At 35.2% G+C, this 24,226-nt stretch overlaps 1 protein-coding gene across 3 annotated transcripts in view; it reads left to right on the forward strand.

The window, feature by feature from the left end:
- VSTM2A (V-set and transmembrane domain containing 2A) overlaps window positions 1-22,017 on the forward strand; it is a 28,955-nt gene extending 6,938 nt beyond the window's left edge. Inside the window, exons 4-5 of one of the 3 annotated variants that reach the window (XM_042048758.1) lie at window positions 387-723; window positions 15,941-16,072. In XM_042048758.1, the coding sequence (XP_041904692.1) occupies window positions 387-723; window positions 15,941-15,987 (384 nt within the window). In that variant the 3' untranslated portion in view covers window positions 15,988-16,072. The other 2 variants (XM_042048757.1, XM_042048756.1) reach the window with 2 other exon arrangements.
- Window positions 22,018-24,226: the final 2,209 nt, after the last annotated feature.

Genomic DNA, 24,226 nt, shown 5'->3' on the forward strand with positions numbered 1-24,226 from the left:
TAGTTCAGAAACTGAATTATTCAGTAAAGCCCACTAACTGGAAAGGTTTAACCAATAAAGTGCACAGATACTAGGTTTACATAAGAAAGCTCATTAAGAATGTTCATGATCTTAAGCAATTAATTGGAATGCGCATGGTAGTTTGGTTTTTTTGTCTGAGGCTAATTAGATTTCAGAGCAAACCATCTAAGCAGATTTGGAAACAAGACGTCAGGCATCCTCATAGATACAATTAGCCATATTCATCCTTGATGTAACTTCCCTGCAGTAAGCACAATCACACCATTGAGTAATTGGGTTCTATGTCCATAGAGTTTTCCCAAAGGAAGAAGAATTCATGACAACGTTCTTTCCTTTGTTCTTTTTTTTCCCTGGAAAATTTGCAGACAGTGAAAGTACAAGGGAATGATATCTCCCACAAGCTGCAGATTTCAAAAGTGAGGAAAAAGGATGAAGGCTTGTATGAGTGCAGGGTGACCGATGCCAACTATGGAGACCTTCAGGAATACAAGGCCCAGGCATTTCTCAAAGTGAATGCTAGCAGCCACTCTCGGCGAATGCAAGCCTTTGAGGCATCCCCAATGTGGTTGCAAGACATGAAACCTCGTAAAAACATCTCAGCAGCTGTCCCAAGTAGCATCCACAATTCTGCCAATCAGCGTGTGCGTACCACCTCCAGCCCCGAAGCAGCAGCCAAAATCCCCAAACAAAGTCCACAATCAGGTATGGTAAAGCATTTTGAGCTTTCATTTGATTGCTTACCAGCATGTAAAAGGAGGCTAAATCAACAAGGTAACCAGGAATTGTGACTAGGAAGAGTGTGGTGCTCATTTGTTCCTCCTTCTCTCTGGTTCTCTTCTTCATGCTATCTCTTTACTTCCTAAAATCTGAAGAATAAATTTTTGAGCAGAAGAAGCAAAAATCCTTAAACTTCTGTATGTGGATTTTATCTCTGCTGGTTTTACCCACCTAAGGCTAGCTCTCAAATCAAAGCTTAGCTTTCCCTGTAGTGTGTGTGAAGAGACAAGGGCATGTCAGTGAATGACTCATCTCATTTTAAGATGTCTGTGCATGATAAATTAAATAAAACATCATCCAGATGTGATCCTTCCCAAGTTATTTTACACCAGTCACCTAACTCATATCTTCAACATTTGTTAAAATTAATCTACTTTTACTGTCAATTCAATTTTCATAAGGACCTTGACTTCTAAATCTTAGCAGACCTTAGACACACCAGATAGTTTCTTTGTTGTGTAGGCTTTAGAAAGACCATGGGTGTGTCAGAGAATGTGTGTTTATCATCTTCAGGTGCTTGATCATTGGCTTTGAATCAAGGGTTAAAATGGCAATGTCTCCATTGTCTGTCATGTAGAAATTAAAATTCTATACATTTTATTGGGGGGATTTTTTTCAGCACTGTATACATAACCTATAATCAATATCAGTCTTCATCTTCTACATTGATACTGTAAAATTCACAGTTATGGAAAGGTACACAAATATACAGGAGGTGCAGTTCTATATGATGGCAAAAGAGGATGGACAGGATAAAAATTTGAGATGTAAATGATTAAATATCCTCTGAAAAACAAACTGTGCAAGTTTAAGGGTTTCTGAGTTACTTCTATTTACACCAAGGGCCAATGTAAGGCACAAAATCACAACCACCTTAAAATATGTAAGGGAAGCTAATTAGCTTTGATGCATCATTTTTCTGCTAGTGTGTTATTAAATCAAAAACTGTGAATACAGCAAGTTTCATAGCACACCTATTGTGAAATCACTTTCAAGTTACAGGCAAGAAAGGTTAGAAAGACTTTTTTATAAGGAAAATACATTTCCTTACAGATTGGAACAATGTGATTATTCATATAAAATTTCTTATTGCTGTTAAAATGTTGGTGCATCTACTATCATTATTTTGCCTCTGTATACACTTTTTAATATTTATGTAAAAGTTACATTCAGTTTTTTTCCCTGAAATTGAGCCACTTTCATTTTTTAGCTCTTCCAAAAAATGTCTAAGCTGTTAGAAGAAAAGAAATATTTCACTTGATTTAAAACCACCATTCCACCATGGCTTTCCTTTCAGATAAATGCATATACTTCTTATTTTCCATTGGACTCATACATTTCAAAGCAGCAGACTTTTTCATAAAGTGAAAATTCTGTGTTTTTTTCCATCCTATGTGAAATTTATTAAAATAGTCAGAGGTTTATGAAATATGTAGCAACAGACTATACTGCATTGCGGCCAAAGTGTGAACAAAACAGCTAATGCACTAAATCATTTTGGATATATAATTGACTTTATAGTATTGTTTATGTCTTTAGTCCAAGCAATGTCTTGACTGATTACTGGATATTTGTTACTTGAGAGCTTGTAGGTTATTACACAGAAAGGTCCCTGTTTAAAAAAAAAAAAAAGAAAAAAAAGAAAAATGAATCTTTAATTTTTTACTTGAGCAAAGATTAATTCAGATCAAGTACAGACAATCCCAATCCTGAATAATTTAAAAATTGAACAGATAAAATGTAAGTTAGTTTATCAGTTCATTTTTTTTATGACAAAGCACAGACAAATGCTGCATTCATCAGAGGTGTAGCTTATCTACTGAAGAAATAAAAGTGTACCAGGAATCACACTTAATGCTTAATTTCAATTTAATGGTCACTTGCTACACAAATTATTGGTGATATTTTTGACATCAGTTATTTTAAACATATCCGATATTTTAAACATCAGTTCAGCTGTTGAGATCCAAGATTTGCTTTCTTAACTTGAGAATATCTTGGCCTGACTCTTCCAGCTATAGTGAGATTCAGATTTTCATTCCATTTTACAGTTGTTCTACAGTAATAGAAATACTCACAGGAGGACAAGTGGGGAGTTTTAGCTTTATCTAACTTAGAGGAGCAACGTCAGCTGAGGGAGGGGAGATGTCAGTTCTGAGACCTCAAAGAAAGCAGAAAGGAGGTGTCACAGACATTAATAGTGTACCTTTTTATGACACAAAATCAACACATCCTTCTTACTTTATCAAATGAGAAGGTCTTCCCCTCTTTAACAACGTGCTAGCCATATTTATGCATGCACAAGACTGCTGTGTGATTTCATTATGTGTAAGCAATGTATCCATCCAGCCTAGAACATAGAAACATGTTTGAATACAAATGTATCATGATTAAGTACATATTTTTACTTGAAGGAGGTACAGGTTGTGATGTTTGTTCATGTTGAGTAAAACATTGACTGCAGCAATGCTGCTTGAATAGAAAAGTACTATTAACCATAGGTAATTGTATTAAATATTCTCTAGTATTAGAGAGCTGGTACGTGGTTGTTGGCCATATTTACTGCCATGCTCACAGATTATTGTGAAGTACATCTGCAACAATGGGAAACATGACACTGTGAAATTATTGGGAATTCTGTATTCAGCTACTGCTGAAGGACTCAGCTACTAATATATGAAAAATTGATTCTGATTATATAAATATTTTTACCCAAATTTTATTTTTAAAAGGTAGGTAGCATTCTACTTGGCTCCTTCTATCCTGGAGTACTCTGCAGAATTTCTTTTATTTCTTGACAATAGATATTTACTATGTAGCTCTATAAAAGCAGTTTACAGTCAGTACCATTCTAAAACATCAGCACTTCCCAGCTGAATAGATATTTCTGCTATTCTCCTACTTTGCTCAAAAGTAAGAATATCTGTGATAACTGTCAGGGAGCTATATAGCCATGGCTGACAAAGTGCTATGAGGTCCATTTAGTATTTTGCACTGCTCTGAAAAATATTATGTGAGTGTAAAAAAAAAATATTTATTACTGTAAGCAAAATGGAGATTCAATATAGGAAGAAATAGCTAATGAGAACATCTCCCACAGAGAATCTTCATATAATGTACTAAGAAGCACTAAATGACTACCCCAAAGTCAAAAAAGTCAGGACAGCAGAAGTCAAAGCCAACACAGCTTGACCCTTTCATTTCATAATTACGGGCTGCAGCAAATGAGGTAACCCATCACAGCTTAAAGGGAATCTAAGTAATTTGACAGAGTAATCTGCATATATCCAGAAAATGTCCTATGTAGGTGGAGTGACAGGCATTTTTTCCTGCATAATTCATAACAACCTTAGTCCAAAGGTAAAAGCACAGAGTTATGACAAAGCTTTGTAATTCTAAGGAATGCTTCAATTAAATGGGATCCAAGAACAAAAATGAATTCAGGTGAAAGGAAGCTAAATGATCTCCAAGCTGCAGCAAATGTCATTGTTTCATGGATACAAATCTAAACTCTGCTGTCTGCATTCAAATCACTCAACATTTATAGCAACAAAATCAGCTGAAGCATTTGTTGCACTGAGAATGACTATATCCCCCAAACTCCTCCTGTTCTGCCAATGCTCTGTTAAAGCGCTCAAAGCCATTAGTTGCTTTTCAGACTCAAGAAGATCAGTCTCAGAGAATTACAAATGAAGAAGTGACAATTAGGTCAATTTTCTCACTGCTTATATACAGGCTCTGCACATGTCTAGCAACTTTTCATTCTTTCATGAAGTAACAGATCCATCTATTAAGCTATCTACATGCCAGAAATTCCTATGATGATGGCAGAGTTCCAGCGAGTGACTTGAAAAGGAGCTCAAAGGCGAAGGTGGTACTTACGTGGGCCCAATGACCTGGATTCTTGGCTTCATAAATCACACTGAGAAGCTGATCATCAGGCATGAATGCAAAAAAAAAGGATGAAAACTTTTTTCTTCAGTCTGTTGATACTGATAAACTGAGGACATTACCCCGTCTCCATTTTTATCTAGAGAATCTAGGAATCTTTTACCATCAACCTATTTTAAACACAAATTTTATGTCCAGTTTGGAATCTTTTAGGATATAAACCAGCTTCTGTGTTGGGTTTTTAAATTCTTTTTAATTTATGTTCCATCTCCTCTTAAAGCAATGGAACAAAATGTCTGCTCTAGCCTCCACTAAGGTGACAGCCACCATTAGTGCTTTCTTCACTAAGAGACTCTTTGGCTTTCATAGTTGCTGTTTTAGAAACTGAGTACCCATAATGTCGGGAGGCACCAACCATTACTTTGATTGTGGCATAGCAATAAGTCAAGTTTCTGTTTCCTTTGGACTTCATGAAAGCAAAAGCCAAGCAACCATTTTGTTCTTCTTGTTCTGAACCTTATTCTGCTGTTGTCAGGAATACTTGCAAAAATTGCAATCTCTGTTTTTACTTGAAATTGACACTTTGATTCCCTCTTCATGAAAAGATGCTGCTCTACTTTTTTCAGCTTCTTGAAATAATGTAATCAATTCAAACCATGTTAGTTGATGTAGCCCTAATAACTAGTTAGTTCCTGACCTTGATACTGTAAACATCTTCTGAGAAGTGTCAACATGTTCCAAATGAATTCATTGACAAAGCAAGGTCTTTACAGCAGCTAACCCCCCACCCTTTTGTTTTTTAAGGCCAGGATTTCCAGTGCAGAATCAACTCACTAATGCCTTATGTTTCTTTTAAAAACCCCAGATCTTAATTTCTTGTATGTGCATATTTATTGATAGAACAAAATGCATATGAGTACTTAAACTCCTGTTCCTAGTGCTTAGTTCACCTAGACCCAGAACAGCTTCACTGAAACTCATATTTCTATAAAAATGATGGTGTTTGTATGCTGCATTAATTCTTTGTCTCTTATGAAGCTAGTCAAGAAACAGTGAGAACAGACACAGCTGAAACTAAATGTACAAAGTCTAAGAAAATAATTTTGCCCTTTACCCATCTACATTGTAATTTATATAATGCATATGTGCACCGAGATCTTTCCTATTCTTTTTGTAACATTACTGGTGTGTGTCACTGTCTGTCTTTGCTACATATGCACTTAATCATATGTCTTCCTTTCTTTTAGCTGCTTAAAAGTAAACCTTTCAGACTAACCTCACCTTTAGAACAAAATTCACATGCAAAGGTCTGGTAGGAGACCACTCAAGAGTTCCCTGAGTAGCAGAATCACAGTAGTTCTGTTCTACATGCCTGATACAAATTTCTTTGGTAAAAAGCCACTAGAAAGATTGCAGGCGGGACACACATTCAGTAAACAAAGAGAAGAAAATAAAGGAAGAAGAGAAAAAAAAAAAAGGGTGGGGAAAAGATGTGTATGATTTGTTTGTCAGCTCACTCAAATTGCTTTCCATTGCTTCACAATCAGACAGATTGCACTTGGTCATCTGTGAATTCTGTGAATTCTGGTCATCAGAGATTGCAGCATATGTGACAGGGTCTGCTCTTGAAATAACTGATGGGATTTCCTTGCTTCAGAATACAACCCATTTGTTACTTGACAGATATACAGCAAAGCAGAGGATATTTTCACTTTTTTCTGATGAGAAGCAAAAGTTTCCCATCTATGGTGCCCTGCTTCATTATGAAAATCCTTTGCATCACAAAAAATGGAAAAGAATGGGTGCAATTATCTGCTGGCTGGAACGGATACAACTCTGCTGAAGTCTAAAGGATGTAATTCATCTAAAATAGCAAAAAATTTGGCTAAAGGATGAGGATGAAGAGGAATTCTCTTCTACTCATAATGTGAGAGTGAATTATATGAAGAATTGAAGCTTTGCCCTGTTTGTGCCACCTGAAGAAGTTTAGGACAGTGAAGGTTTCTGGGAACTGAAGGAAGGGAAGGAAAACACCTGAAAACTGCTCTTTTCAGCTCACAGATTCAGGGGAAAGGGCATTCTTGATGGTGGGTTTTGTTGGTCCATTTTTTTTCTATGTGGTTTTTCTTCACCTCTGATCAACTTTTTTCTAGTGTTTCTCTTTGAAACCTTAGCCTAGACTAGCTAGAAAGCTCAACAATTTCAGTATCTTCTTATTTTCTGGAGACGGATTTTATATTTGATTAGACAATTCAAAAGCTTCAAAGATATTCCAGAAACTGTTACTATCTTTATACTACAGTAATAATCAATTTATCCTTCTTTGTTGATGATAAAGCTGGATGGTATTTGAAGAGCAACTAATGATCTTGCTGCCTGCCTTGAGAAGAGAAAACTGCTTCAAACTCTGTTTTACCCTATCATAAGGAAGTTGCCACTGTACTTTTTGGCAGTGCAAATTGTTATCCTGTCTGTGTGTGGGTGTTCTAGTCAGATCCGCCTCACTGAAGTTTGTTCCCCCACCTACTCATGAATGCTACTATCTTGGAAAAAAACTGCCTAATTTTCTGTGAATAAAAATGTGAAAGTTAGTTGCACAGCTGCATTTGCAGTGCTTCAAACATTCAATCTGTATGTTCATCAACCAACAAAAGCACAAAGAATAAATCTGGATGCTACTTCTGCTGCCATTCCTATTTCTACTGCTGTTATTACCTCTGCTGCTGTTGTTTCCTGTGGCACTGACTGAGGATTTTGGCCACCAAATCACAGCCACAGGGCTATAAGGATTATAAAAATGACCTCAAGAAGACTACAGAAGATGGTGTATCCATCTCCAGTTCATTCTGTGACACTGAAAGAAAGAGTTGAAAAGACAAGATGTTTTGTCAAGGAGGAACAATAAATCAGTCATAAAGCCAAGAACTAGCTGTAGGTCTCACAGGGAGCTATAAATTCAGAGTGTGCAAGGCCCTTTAGTAGAATTATAGTATTAGAAAATATGACTACATAGGTTTGTGCCTGTCTGAAAGACTGCCAAAATAACAGGTCAGCTACCTATTTTATACTTTCCTGAAGTATTACCACACATTCAATATCTACTATTCAGTGACCATCTTTTACCTGAAGAGGCTTTGAATATTGATTAATGATATTTCATGGTTATGATTGATTCCACATCTCAGATGTATTTGGCACAAATACTTTGAGCTTCATTCTTAAAATCCACCATTTTCAAACTAGTGTGCTGTGGTTGTAGGGGTGATACCATATTGTTTTTTTATTTGCAGCACAGAAATAACAAGGGTGAAGTCTTTGGATTATGAACACTGATTTAGCTCTTGCAGTTTAAAATGCTGCCACTAAAAGTATTTGTCTTGCTCCAATCAAAAGCTATTGCCCCAAATCTGGATGGCAGGAGGAAATAGATGTCTGCTGCTCAGCTTTCCCAGTTCACAGTGTCAAGCCTCTAAACTGTCATAAAGGCATTGATGACAGCTGATAAAGTAAAACAGAGCTCTTAAATTGAGATAGATGAAGAGATAGCATGGGTTTGCTTGTATCACTCCTACTGTTGGGGGTTTAATTTCCATAAGAGGGGGAGGCAGAGAGATGGAGGCAGGATCATTTAAACTGCTCCAGCTAAACCCATTAAGAACTTGTGAGTCATAGCTCTTAGACAGAGGCACCTTCTGTTAGTCAGAGGCATTGTTCTAATCTCTATAACAACTGCACTATCCACCAGGCAAACAAAGGATCAGAGGAATGGTCCCTGCCTCAAAACTCTTACCATCTAGGAATCAGAAGAAAGCACACTCATCCAGTGGAAACTTAGCTGAATTCCATGAAAATAGGTCTTATATAAATGATATAAACAGAAGGAGACCAGGTTGACTGTATGTCAAGCATGAGCCTAAGTGTCAGGTGTGAAAAACAAGAAAAGGGATTGCATGTCACATATTGAAATATTTACAAAAAATGATAATTTTCATTCTGTCTGTGTTCTAATAACCCTTTTTGTATATATTTATCATGACAGTGCTGTTGAAGAAGATAGTGTAATATTAAGTATCACTCACCTAAATTTTCTTTACAATAGATGAAAGAATTAACGAGAAGCAAAAAGCAAAGGGGAAAAAAGACAAGTGCAATTCTCTTCTTCTTCAAACTCCTGCTGTTACTTGATGGTATCTTTCAAAAATTGCTCCATTACAGGTTATTTAAATGTAGCATATATCAAATATGCACACATTTATAGATACATTATAAAAATGCTGAGCAATTTGTGTTGGAATCATGTTTAATTACAACAGCACAAGCCAGTTACTAAAAAAAGAGTCAACTGAATCATTTTTGTTAACAGCCTAAATTCCACCTTCATTCAGTATAGGGTGTAACCATATGAAAGCATAGGATGAAGATGAGTTACCACAGGAGAGTCAGAACAAACTGCATTTTTCTGCTTTAGAACAGCCATTTCATACAGATAAATACAAATGCACCAGTTTATATTTTTTCTGTCATGCATTAAAAAAAGTCTAAGATATGTTTTATCCATGGTTTTGAGAGATAGGATGAAAGAGAAGAATGAGAGAGAAAGGTGCCCAGTGCCGATAAGAGCAGTTAAAAAATCTGCTTCCAGTTCTGAAACAATACCAATTATTGACTGCATTTGCTTGAGCTTGCACCCTCAGCTTTGAACTACTGCAATAGGCACTGCTTCCTGGACTGCTTCTCACACAAGTTTTATTTAAATAGCGAACACTGAAATTTCATAGACTATGTGCAAACACCTCTTTTAGCAACCATTTTTCCAATAAGCACTCTCTCACTGAAATAGAAACAGCTGAAGTCAATGCATTGCTTATACATGTGAAGAGATTTTAAAACTTTGCAAATTCAAACACCAGCTAAAGAAAGGAAGAGAATTAGGATATCTGCTACAAATGGCTGATTGGACATTTGTGACTGGGAGTCCCAGGTAGCCAGACTGTCATCCTCCTGAGAAAGTCAGGGAAGTTTGAGAAATGGGCTAAATCAAGTACACTATCTAGTTACTCTTTCTGAACAGCTGTGTTCAAACTCAACACTCAGTTTTTGGCTATTTTCATCAGAAAACTACAAACATCTATAAATGTAGATGAACTGCCCATTTTAATTATATGTTTAAGGATCTCTCACCTCCCTCCTGTCTGTTCAAGGGAAAAAGATGACAGGGTTGAATCATTTTGATGATCTCATTTTCATCTTTGAGAATGACATTAGAGATTATCTTTGCTTCTTCAGAGTGTGTGATGGCCCAATTAGGAAGCCTGGCTCTACTCATGAGGTTAAAGAATGAGATATGAACAAGAGCACTTTTTAAAGAATTAAACATGGAATGATGAGTCTCAGATATGTCTAGTAGAAAGACAAAAATGACAAGAATTAAATGTTTCTCTAGGTAGGAGTTAATGTCAGGAATGATGTAGAGAGTGATCTGAATATAAATCCCAGGTTTGCTCACACCAGTATACCCTTAATTCTACTTTTGTCCATCTTGGCATTGTGCAAATGCAGAGGTTGTTCAAAGTCCCACTCTTCTTCCTTTCTCCTTTCATACTATCTGTTGTCCTCATGGTTTTAATATGGCTTGTTCTGGACCACTGCCTGAAGCCAAGTATCATTTTTCCTACGTGCTACCAATACTTGAAGTCTCCTCTAGTTTTTTATCTTCCAAGTATTTCCATCTCAAGTTTGTACTAGAACATGACTCGAGGTGTAGCTGGCAGCAGGGTAAAGTCTGTGACCTGCTGTAACCCAGAAAGAGTTCTGGAAGTTATTATGGCTCATATTTCTGGAAGAATTCTCTCCTCTATTCAGGGTTGGAAAGTTGTGGCTTTTCTTGCCCTATGACAAGATTGAACACCTCTGGGTGCCTTACCTAGTAAAAGCTAAGGATTAGCCATCCATCTAGAATTCCATCTCTCTTTCTCATCTGCTCTTCTGGGCATCACTAAGAGAAAAGTAACAGACATAGATGAACAGAGCTACATGCTGAATGCAAATTCTAGGTAGACTTCAGGGAAATTCAATACTTAACCTGTTCTAAATTTCTTCTGGTGTGTAAGATAAATTCATTTGCCCTCTGCAGTATGTGATGTGAAATCACACTATTTTAAGCTGATTACTGTACAGCCAATGGAGAAAGATGGAGTGAAAGCCTAGGCAAAAGGATCTTCATTGAAAATGAATGATACCTACTGCTCATCTTCATTCAGTCATTCAGTTCCCCAAAATCAAACACAGATGACTGAGCCCTAAAACGCACTTGAGAAGTCATTCCCCCAAAGAGGGAAAGGGGGACCTTACATTTGTGGGTAAGAAAATTTCTTCCTGTGTGTGGGTATATTTACCCCATCAGTATAAAAGAGATAACACAATTGTGATTTATGCAATTCAGAGGAGTAAGAATGATAGCAATTGGTAGGCCAGAGGGGAAGAATCTATTTATTGAAAACCTGTGTGAGACATATTCAAATAAAACTTCAAATAAAATCAGCCATACTTGGTTTTACCTATCTTTATGGACATAAAAACTGCAAATATCCTCCATGTAATCTTATGGTTAATTTATGTCCCCAGTAAAATTAAGCCAGATATCACGTGAACTTTTACTTACTTTATATGGAAATAGTGCAAAATTATGATTTCATATGGGTTCAGCTGTGGTTCAACTGGGGCTGACGAGAAGAATATTTCAAATCTAACAGTATAAGCAAAGCTAAGTGTTACAAAACAGCAGACCAGGCACTTAAAAGATGGAAAACCTCAGCAAAAATTCCTGAAAAATGAAACTTCTAGGGTTTCAACGCCTCTGTGATTTCAGAAATCAGTAGAAAAACCAAATTAACTCATACCCAGCACAGCCTAAATATATGTCTCTGAAATATATGTATTGATATTTTGGCCTAATGTAATACATACAGAGAATCTGGGATGAACTTTTGTGTGACTGGCTGTATTTGACTTGTACTGGTCAGAACAAAACCAGGACTCCATTAAGGCATTAGTCTTTCCTGTGATGAGTGGGTTACTACCTAAAAGAAAATCAAGAATACCCTAAATAAACTTATATGTCTAGTAAAACACCAAAGAAATGCTGTTGAATTTTCATATTCCTTCTGTTATTTGTATGAGAATACACTGTGCATTGTACACATAACTGTAAGGAGACAGTTTTCAGAGGCTCTGACAGATACTGAGGCTCAGAATGCTGGAAGCTATTACATCCCAGAGAAATCCTAAACCTTAGAAAGCACAAGGAATGCCAAACTTGCTAAACTTCAATTCTGGCAGATATAAACTGTTTGAGACCCAGAGTGGTTTACCATGTAAGGTACTCTTAGAAATAGAAGATGCTAAAATTTTAATTCCTGAGGCAGCTGCTTAGTTTACAGTTCAGTGTTTCATCCAGCTGTGAAAAATAAATGGGCAAAGTCATTCAACCATCCCTGCTTGCATCCCCAAATCCCATGTATCAGACACAAATTTTGTCAATATCTTAGTGAAGGCAAGGGATCATAGTCATTCAGGCATGCAATGAGTAACTACCTTTTTGACCAGTTGCATTTTACTAAGAATTTATGACTTCTGATGGCTTTATTTTATACTTAGATGCTCTATAAGTAATTTCATTAACAGAACAAAATTGATGTTCAGCTGTGGGGTCCATACACTATGAGCCATGAAATACAAGCATTTGGGACAGACTTCTTTTTTTAAATTTTAAACACTAGGGTCATATTTATTTATCAGTATTTTTTTTTCTTTGTGTTCCTAACATTTAAGTAAACCATAAATTTGAATAAAACACAGTTTCAAACACTTTAATGGCATGAACAAATCTTTCATGCTGTTGCACAAAAACTTATCATCACATGCCTTTGGCAATACAGCATTTGTTTACAGGATAAGGCTTTCAGGGACATTTGCCCTTTTGGATATTTGTTAGTAGCAGGAAATGAAAGACTACTAATGGGGAGTTATATGACAACAGAAAAATTTAACTGGTTCCCAGTGTCTGGCAGGTGAAACTGTGAGAATGTCTGACCCACACATCAAGAGGAGTTTAACTAATAATGTAGAAATAATATAAGCATACATTACACTGCAGTTCTTCTTTTGAGTGACTGTCTTTGAGGATTACATAATTGCGGTCCAGTGTTGTTGACCTGCAATAAAATTTCTTTTAGCTCTCATTATGTTAATTAGAAAATAATGCTTGAAATGGTGGGATAATGAGTAATCGATTTAGGAAATCCACAGCAAGATAGACAGGCTTTAACCTATATTGCTTTGCTCACGGTTCAGGTGATATTATTCAAGTCCTAGTCATAATGGTATACTAAAAACACATCTGTATGGAAAGTCTGAATTTGGATATGGTGGAATTGAGTCTCTGATTTATGCACCCTATGACTTCCAGATTCTAAGTCAAAATAGACATTTATGAATAGTTTTTGTCACTTTTTTTTTTCAAGATGAAAAACAAAATAATAAATATGACCAAAATGAAAGAACAGAAATAGGAAAAAAAATCTGAAAATGCTGCTTTCAATTTTGCTATTTTCTTATTCTATCTTTGTAGCTTTCACTCTCTCAAAATCTAAACAAATACTTGGGTTCATAAAAGAAAAAATGCAGTTCTTTTTCACATGTCTCAAAAAGAAAAATGAGCCCTGAGCATACTTAAACTTCAATTTCATTTCATAAAGCATCACTGAAAAGATGAGAGCACACCTAATAGCCATATATGTCACTGTATATTGGAAGTCAATTGTACGTGGGCTGATATATTACCAAAAATTTCTCTGTTTTGATTAGACAGCATTTTGAAAACTATTATACCAGATTAAGATCTACTAACCAGTTCCCAAAACCTTGAAGTGGACACTGTCTATACAGTTTTTTCCAAAAATCCTAATAGCCTCTTTCTTCACATAGAAACTGAAATTGTTTTAGTTGTTATTTCCCCTAATTTTTTCCGATGTGTTCAGAATTGCTTTACCTTGCAGTAACTGCATGTACTCTAACCTAAATCCCCTGCAAGATAAACAGTCTTGCTCTTTTGAGAACATGCATGTAGAACATGTGAAGTGAATTGTAGGGAAGTCATGATTTATGCAGAAACTGAACATTATAAATACAAAGGTTCTGTTTATGCATTATATATTACCCCTTAATTTGAGGATCTGCAGATTTTCTTATTGAAAAAAGCAAAATGGAAACAAAAATCAGAGAATATTTGGTCTGCAAATACGGTGCTGCTTTTTCCACTGTGACATATTTTAAGTTAAACTTATGTCATACTTTTTTCTCTTCTGCACATTACAGCTTTAAAATTCTCAAATTGTAACATCATTAATTGTTGTAAAAACTCTTTTAAAATACATTAATGACATTCTTCCAAGTTGCATTATAGATATTTTTTGTAGATAAAATATATCTCCAAAGACTTCATTAGAGTTGTAGTGAGACATATTTCCTTGGTTCAATCAAAAAGAAAAACTTTTAAATGGAATAAAACAAGTGAAAATAATTCAATACAACAGGAAATGATCGAACACTAACAAAGATTCTAACTAAGTTTTGCTAACCTCATTAGGGAAGGAAAAGCCTTCATAAAAATCTGTTCAATGACAAACTTTACACAGAGAGAAAACAAAGTCATGCTACAGTAAAACCAAAACCAGAAATTGAACTCGGGTTCAAGGCTGTAAATATTATATGTGTGAGAAAAATCCACAGGAAAAAGTTGCAGCAAATTTGCTTGTGTGTTTGCTTGTTTGTAATACAGAACAAGTGTCCTGAGAAGCACCCCAAACTACAGCAGTGTAGTACAAGTAACATTATCAGACGGGCAAGAGAAAAGTAGGCTTCCCACTCCTGTCTTCTTTCAGTAGAAACTAAGCTCAGAGTTCCCTTGGACTTCTCTTGGAAAGATATTACTAATGTCTTTGAGACAAGTTTTCATGTAAAAGTTAATTTTTGTTTAGCAACTCAGTTCACACGTGTATAATTGAAATATCATTATTGCCTAGACGGTCTTGTGTATGTGACAGAGGACTAAGAGTGTTTTATGACAACCACTATATATGTAACATCTCACGCCACATATTTACCACAGTAAGCAGTGTTTATCTAGAATCTGAGATTTAGTTTAATCCCCATTTCAAGAGGGAAAAAAATTACTAAAGACAGGAACAGAAGTACTTCTTGCTGCATTTATAGTTGGCAGATACAGAGAACGGTGTTACATCTGAAAATTTTAAAAAACCAACACTTGCCTGGAGTTCTTTTTGCTTTCATTGTGTCTATTCTTTATGATAAGAAAAATGTGCTTTTAGGGGCTGCAGTGAAATCTGTCATTCAGTTTAATATTAAGTTCTTTACAAAAATATCTTATGCATGATTAATAGATTTTTAAAAAAATAAACATTTATTACAAGTTCAGCATTGTCATGGACTGCTTATAACACCATTGTTACCTTGTTATAGGACTGATGGCTCTAACCATCGATAATATTTATCCTTTTCAAATATACAACCCAGATATAAACTTTATTAATCATGCATCAACCTGTTATAATCTGAACCTCTACTTATACTGCTACCAAATTACCTTTACAGTTTTGACCTCAAGTAATTAGTTTCAAATTCTGAATGTATTTCTAGATGATACAGGGAGTTATCAAGCACTGAGGCTTGGCATGTAAGACATCTAAATACTTCTGTCCTTGGTGTGTGAACATTTCAGTTTAATTAGTCTAGCCCCAAATGGTTTTATTCTGTTGGATACTAAATATGAAGTCATGGGTTTAGAAATAATTATTTGGACTATTGTTTTAATAGCTTTTTAGAAAGAAAACAAAGTTTGGGAAAATACAAATTCTCAAAAATAAATAGTCCAAACCTTTTCACATTCTGTTTCCCCCTTGTAAATAGCACAGCCATTTGCCTGTACCTCTTCCAGTTTACAAGAAAACACTCTTTAGCCACCAGATGACTTTATTTTTTTAGCAGTCAATGATGTGATGCTGGAAATGATTTTGTAAAGAACACTTTGAGGTGGAAAGTGTTTGGCTTTGTTCCTCTTGTTTTATGGTTTCACTGGGTAATATTGTTTAAAAAGACAGACAAGAAAAAAAGCAAAGCAAAACAAAAAAACCTCCCTGGGACTGAAATACTTTGTATGTGTTGTTATTTGCAGTGCATGCCAAGACATTCATGGGCACCAGAGCCAACCTGGCGAGCTAATTAAATAAATAAATGTATATGTTTAAAACAGCCTTATAAGGAGCATTGGAAATCTGCAAGATGAGCGAATATCTTATAACTTCTTCCGCAGGTGCGAGGATAGCTACAAGCCATGGACTTTCTGTCCTGCTTCTTGTTTGTGGCTTTGTGAAGGGTGCTTTGCTTTAATCTAAAAGTGCTGACTTTTTCCAATATCACTTTCTCTTCTTAAAGCAAAGAGCAAATCGCCTGTAAAATCCACGGAGCGGACAGCAAAGTTGACCCTAACCTCCAACCACCACTCTGCACCCAATGTACTCTAAATCTCTACACAAGGAGCACCTTCTTCAGGAAGTACAAACAAAATTACTAAATAAATAAAATAAAATAAAATAAAATAAATATTATAAAAAAGAAGAGGATACCACATGTTTTCTTGATATATCTTATTTTCTTTGGCGTATCACTGATATTTTATTTGAAGAGAACTGGTGTGATGTAATCAAACGTTTTGTAACAGCAAGACCTAGTTTCCTTTTCTTTCGGCAAGGAGAAGCCTCATCCTTGACTTCTCAGGGGTTGGCCTGCGAGTCCTCACTATTACAGAATTAACCATGGATGACATTTGGTTTCCTACGCTGAAAGAACCGTTCCAGCCTGGAAGCAAAAAGAGGCCAAATAATGAAACAAACCATAGTGATTTAACATAAATAAAATACACACAAACTTTATAAAAAAGCCTTTTTTTTTTTTATTTTATTTTTTTCCTTTTTTTTGCATGAGGAATAGGGAGGAGAAAATATATTCTACAAAGCAGCTCAGCAGACTAGGGGATGTTGTTTCTGAAAAACATATGAGGATATTTTTCTTTTGAGTTTTTTTTGCTTTTTTCTTTTTAATATATTATTCTTTTTTCCCTGTGAGGTTTTTTCCTGTCTTTCTGTTTGTTTCTTGTTCAATGGTGGCAAGTACCAACTTAGGCCAACCCCTGATAACTGTGTGGAGGTTTATATATATACATCCTTTTTTTTGTGCGTGCGTTCTATATTTCAGTGTGTTTTCTCTAATTTTGCAATTCCTGTATATGCAAAACTACTTAAATTCTGTAAATTGCTTACAGTCTGTGTGATATAACTTCAGAATAGACATACTTTGGTCCTCATGCGAGCAGTTTTTAATATTATCTATATGTCGTGCCACCAAGAAACATCTTTATTTCCTTTTTTGACAAAACATCACTTTTTAGTTTTTAATTCAGTAATGTGTGGATTTTGTAATGCATATTTTCGCTTTGACTGGTTTGACCCCCTTCAGCCCTCCGTTTACTCTGTAAATGCACATTAAAATTTGTTATGGTCTCTAGACAATGAATTATTTTAGTTTGTATGTTGTGTTGAAGTTCATGATGCTGAAAGCTCTTTGAACTTGTGATGTTTATTGAAGATAAGTGATTCAATCACTAGAGACTGTAAAATGCAGGTTTGCAGTCAAATACTGCACATAAAGGAAGGTTAGAAACAGACAAATAAACCAGAACATGTCTTTAAGGATGTTCTTTTGGTAAAGAGTTTTAGGAAAGTGAATTTATTACACTGATAAAATATATTTGCATCCCAGTTCCTTCTACATGGCCAAAGAAGTGTCTTTCTTTGCTTTTTCTGGAAGTGGATTGTCATTAGTCATTGATATTCTTAATTAAAATACTTTTTGTCTGTGAACTGAATGTGAGAATTTTGCTGTTGAATGATGTAATATGCATTACATGAATTACATTCATTAATGCAGGAAGGAAAAATTGCTACCATTTGCAGCTGCAATCAGGAAGGTTTTTTTCTTTTTCCCGTCTTTCCACTGATGCTGAAAAATTCACACCCTTTCATTTATCAGCACAGACAATCACATACACCACATGCTTATTATGATCTATTTATAGCAGCATTAAGTAGCTGCAGTGTGGTCAGCTGTGTGATTTCTCCTCACTTTGTAAGTACTGCAGAAGAAATTTTAAAAGTATGTTTAATATCTCACCAGTATGTGGTCTACAGGCCTAACATTTTATTTCGAAATGCTCGTAAGTCTGATGTCTTCCCCCATTACTTTCAAAGGATAAAGAACAAATAAAGGCATAAAATCAACATTTTGTAAACCTAATGCTTCGGAAGGGGTTAACATATTTGTGCAGATCAAATTTCCCATACATTCTGTAGTATAAGCTTGACTGAAAATAGTCAGTCTTTCCTTGGTTTTAGAAAAGTCTTAGCAGGAATAAAGAGAGTAGAAGTTTGGCATTATACAAACAAATCAGGAGTAACCATCAGGAGAAAAAGGTCAAAATTTCTTTTATTTCAACATAAAATTTATGACCCACTCGGAATGTTGTGTATTGAGAAGGTTTTTCTCCACAGTTATAACAGTTTATCAGCCTACTGTCAAAAAAATAAAAAGCTGTCCCCATTAAAATGTTCTGAATCAAACTTAATATTGTGGATCAGAGAGGACACAAAGAGGAAAAAAACCAGTCAAGGGTCAGAGCTTTTTTGAAGTCTCACTTTCTGAACACACCTGTGGAACCAGACTTTGAGAGCTCTGGAGAAAAAGCTACATTTTCCCTGTGAAATGGACATCTCTTACTGGATGATGTGAGAATCTCCTGCCTGGAGCTTGGAAACTTCAGTTTCCATTGGTCTTAGCTGGAACCAAATGCTTAATGTCACATGTGTTTTGTTTGTTTACTGTATCCATATATCTTGTATGAATATTCCATGTATGCACAGTCATAAAGACTACCCATCATGACATGTGGCATTTGACAAAGCAGTTTAGCCTCACATTGCTAAAGTTGTTACTATGTTAAACTGATACTGTGTTTTGCTTTATGCTGTTAGCTGCTTGGATATAAATCACCATGTACTAGGAATTCAGATTAAAGAATGAGCTGAAATTAAAAGCAGAATTCTAGACCACTTGGATTAGTGTGATGCAAGCCAGAAGACATTACCATATTGTGAACTGCTATTGTTCAACTGTGTCAGCAAAAAAAAAAAGGACAAAAGAAATCTGTGGGGCTTTTGAAAAACCTTTACATTTTCCATGAGATGCTAAGGGGACACAGAAATTGTCCTCCTTCCCCTGTCAGGACAACACTCCGAAATTCTTCAGATGAGGCTAATCTAGCCCTTCTGGTTGCAGATCTAGAACTCAGCTTTAGTTTCTGCCAATCTGTGTGGATGCAGCAGCAACATCTCCTAACAGGAGCAAGTATTGCATTTCTAAATTCTATACTGGGTCTTAACAGCTGTTCTTCAAATTGAGAATCTGCCTGGACCTCCTAGAATTTCTTAAAATGGAAGTTAAGATACAGTAGCCCCCATTTTTTCTAAGAATTTTGTTATGAATAATATTTGGCTTAGGAATGGAACTACTACCATTTTCTGTCATGTTAAGTTCTAGTTTGTATTTAACACAAATAGATTAAAAAAAAAAAAGTGGCTTAATTAAATCCTGAAAAGCTCCATGTTGAGTTGGGTATCTAGAAGGGCAATTTGCATCTAGCAGTGGTAACATCTCTCAACTCAATGTCCTTAACCTTTTTTACAAAAAGAGTCCAGTTTTGAGGTGGTTTTTTACATGACTCGTGCTTCTCAAATTGTGTCCCCAAAGCCCCATTGCATATGTGACTTTCTTCAGATCGTTCCAACAGGTTTTATTTTTAATAGAAGAATAAGCATGGGTGAGTACGAAACACTTTTGTATTTCAAGGTATATGCCAACTACACTCACACACTTTGAGATCCGATGTATCATCAGGCTAAAAGAAACATGTTCCAGTCCCATGAGATGTCAATGACATCCTTTGTATTACATGGAAAAAAGATCCATGGCATGTTGGTGCAACTATCAGGGATTAGTGCTGCAATAGAACCTGTCTCAAAAATTCTCCTTTTCAATGGGTTACCAATACCCTTTTAAGCTCTGGAACTTCATGCCTTGAAGTTGCTGCATAACATGTTTGAACTTCTCTTTCTTAATTGTATTTGGTAGACTTTGCAAAGGAATTTGTGGAGCAAGAGGAGGGCTCAGACCATGGATTTAAAAAAGCTTGGCAGACTAATTTAAGATTGACAGTTCCTCCAGATCTCCTATTAAGAAAGGTACTAGAAAATTTGAATGGTAAACACTGAATCTATCAGAAGTAATTTTTATTTATTTTTCATTCTCAATATTGAATATTTATATTGCAGCACTACCTGAAGGCAAAGATCAGAAGTAGGTATAAACATGAGACACCATGGCAAAAGCAATACGACTTGGGAAGTTTATACTTCTCATGTAATTCAGTGCTACTATGATTCAAGATCAGAACAGACCCTAGAACAGGTTTTTTTCACATTCATTCTTTAAAGTACTTTCGCTTCATTCAAATAAAATGAGGAAGCAGTGACCAGTGCAAAAATCTGAATGCTTGCCAAATATTTTTCAGTGTTAAACATTTAACTTCTAGTGATCTTTAATTTCTAATGATCTTAACTTCTGATGATCTCAAGTGATGTCATCATTCAAGTCATCATTAAAAAAAAAAACCAACAAAAAAAACCTCTCTCCCCAAAAAACCCAAAACCAGCACTGCTGTCAATCTTCAATTCCTTCCACCAAAAAAAAAAAAAAGGAAAAAAAAAAGAAAACAATTGTCATTTGCAGGGTATGGGAACATTTGTCTATGATATTACTATTGGTAAATGTCAAATGTTGTTTGTAGAGCTAAAAGCATTAGGAACCAAGAATGGGATCTTCATACTTTGTAATATAAATTTTTAAAGGTTAATCTTCCATGATTAGCTAAACTAAACAATGATAAGCACATAGTAAATTGATTAATGCAACTCACCATAAATGCCTTCAGTCTTTTGTTCTGAGCTTCCTAAATGTTGATTTATTTGATTTCACAAAGTTTGCACATACATTAACATAGTTGAAAGATTATACATAATTTTTCTAGTGCTATTCATCCAAACAATACAAGAAGAAAGATAAATTTGTCTGTAACAATGAATTACAATCAATTGGTGAGATACTTGCAAAGAAACCAAAGTGTGCTTTCTTGAGAGTCAAATTTAATGGCAATCTTATTTAATTTCTCCTTTTTGTGCTGTTCTTTTTTTGCCAACATTTCAATCTAAAACAATACTGTATATCTTATTACTCCTTACAAGGTGATGGGATAAAATCATGTCACCTTTGTTATGAAAAATCTAGGGGGAAAACACCAATCTTTTCATTTAGCAGCAATCTAAACTCTCACTGTTTACAGTGTCCTATCACCTCAAAATATTTTGAGATTATATATATATATGTATATATATATATAAAATTTGATTTCCAACTCTATCATGTTGATGGTAGAGATGGCCTTCAGATGGGAGCAAATGAATTTTTCAATTAGTGAAATGCTCCTTTACATTGATATTACAGCACAGAAAGAGGTCTTATGTGTATATCAGACTATTTACTGAGTGACAGCTCATAAGGAAGCCAAAATGTACGTAATAGACTATTAATTACTTGTTTTTATATGCCATGAACTTGAAAAACAAGAGAGAAGATTGCATCTGACAACAAGCTGCTTAAAATAAACCATTTCATTTAAACCTTGGAAGAAGCAAATTCCTTATTAAAATGACTTGTATAACTATAACCTTTTAAAATATATGGGGTTTAGATTTTTAAGAAAAGTTATATATATTATATATAATATCCTTATATATAAAATCGAGAAAGAAGAAAATAATCACTTCTTTTTCTACTTCTGATAGAAGATTATGTTCATTGCTGCTGATTGTCTCCAATACCAAATTATTTAAAAGACCCTTTAAATCACTGGAAACCATACTTTTAAAAAAAATAGGTTCCAATCTTTCTGATCATCTACAATACACTTTAGTTTTTGGATGTTAACCAGCACTGGTTCAGGTTTTCAAAATGTTGTTTTTTCATCATAATAGAAAAGAAGGAATCCACACTTTATTAAAAATAAATGTCAACATGTTTACTAAACCACCTTAATGTCTTTTTATTTGGTGATTCGGGCACAAGATGTATTATTTTTGTTCATATATTTAATCTGCTCAGTGGGGCTAAGCACTGAAAAAAAGACAGAGGAAGGTGGTTCCTAGTTTTTCCACCTACTAATTGAAATCCTGTGTAAGAGAGAAAACAGAGGTGTGAATCTTTCTCTTTCCCTGCAACAGCCAACAATGAAGAACCTTCACAGGGACTAACAAAAAAAATCACTGCTATAAAAAATGACAGTGATAGTTCAACTTTGCAGCAAGGTGAAACACAATGAAATTGAATGCAATTTCTTTAGCAAAATGCAAAGCTTTTTCTTCCAAAACTATTAGTCTCCCCACAGATACGAAAGAAGGTCTTGCAGTTAGGACTTTGAACAGGGAAAGGTTTTGTCCACCTTTTGTGACTGCACAATGGTAACCCCAAAGAGACTCAGCTGTCTCCCTTTCACCATCTCTGTCTGACGTGTGATTAGTAATCATGAGGGTACTCAGGGGAGGAATATATAGTACAAAATAATAAGTTTCTATACTTATACCTTTTTTTTTACTACTTTTAACACAAAAATCTTTTTGTATCACTTAGTTAACTTTATTTTAAAAAGTAAGGCAATGCTTACATAATTCATAAGCATTGGAGATAGTTTGTTGGGGTTTTATTTCTAAATAGTTCTCAGCATTCAAGATAACAGAACAGGCTTTAAAAGTCTCCCAGTAGTATTCGAAAGCTTTTTATGTGTCAGAACTACTTGCATTAATGGAAAAAAACCCAAAAAACCAGAAACAAAACTCCTCATCTGGAGCTCCTTCTAGGCAAGAATGAAAATGCTAAGGAAAGGAGGTGACCAGAAGAAAGCTCTTGGAGTGATTCCAGTGATAGTGATCTGAACTTTATCCTTAACCTATCTAGTAAACTTCCTGGATGTAGCAAGGGAGTAAATTTTGAAAGAACCTCTGATGTACATGGAGCAGCAGAAATAATGAATGCTATTCTGCTGTAATTCTTGTACAAACCACATGACCTACTGAGTTTACATGAGCACTGGGCACAGGGGCAGAATATCTGTCATTGTCTGGATTCTAGAAATACCAATGCCTGGGGCTGCTAGATATAGGCTGCTCCCACCTCTGGACAGGATTTGTGCAACTAGATAAGTTGTTTCCTTTCTAAAGCTCCCAACCCATAGGACAAATAAAATATAGAATATTGAAAAATAGCAAATATTGAACAAAATTCCGCCGAAGTCTCCCTTACTCTCTGTGTTTGTGATTGACACTGCTAATATAGAAGTCCAACAAAACCACTCTCCTCAACAATAAACTCCACAGATGGACTTGGAGAATACTATTTGACCTGAACTTTACATCCCAACTTTATTTCTTTCAATTTTGAAAGGTATGTCAACGTTGAAATAGAATATAAGTAAATAGAAAGAAGCCAAATAACACATTGTGCCAAAATCCTCAGAAAAAATATTAAATATGAATTATCAAGTATATCTAATATTAAACCAAACTCTTTTATTAGACACTTTAAAGAGTCACTGATTTATAGTCAGGAAATTTAAGGATAAATCTGGGAATTATGCTCTATTATGCATTTTGTTTGAAAAAATAGAAAACTTAGAGCTGCTTGCAAAATTAAATGCTATTTAGTACGGTTATTTATAAAGGTAAACAACATAGGTATTTAAGCCATTTGTCATGAAAATGTACACAGAACACAGAATTATAGAGACAGACCTGCTGATGGTAATGCAGTTCCTTTTCTCAGCAGATGGATGAAGCAGATGGAAGACCTGTGTTTTCTTCACACTTTTCCCACTGATCAGTAGTTGTCAGCAACAATGTAAATTCTATTCTGGAAATATATATCTGCAGTGATTTTTTTTCTTATTAGCCACATTTTTTTTCATCAGACTAGGCTTTTGGTAGTCCTTGGAAATATGTAACACAGAAAAACACCTCAGCAGTTTTATGAAAGTATGTGGGCCTTCAAGTATATTTACTGGACAAATACAATCAGATTTTCCTTAGGAAAAGAAAGACATAGTATTATACTGTAAGATGAGTTTGTTGTAAACAAGTCATATTTGAGACACTGTTCAGAAAGATTTGCCATCACATATGCCAGAAAGGAGGATCTACTTGAAACATTCCTGTTGCAAAATTCTAAAAATACACTGTTTTTCCTC

The sequence above is a fragment of the Corvus kubaryi genome, unplaced genomic scaffold, assembly GCF_017639235.1.
Source record: "Corvus kubaryi isolate FWS band 111438036 unplaced genomic scaffold, C.kubaryi_AGA036_p1.0 68, whole genome shotgun sequence".
NCBI lineage: Eukaryota > Metazoa > Chordata > Aves > Passeriformes > Corvidae > Corvus > Corvus kubaryi.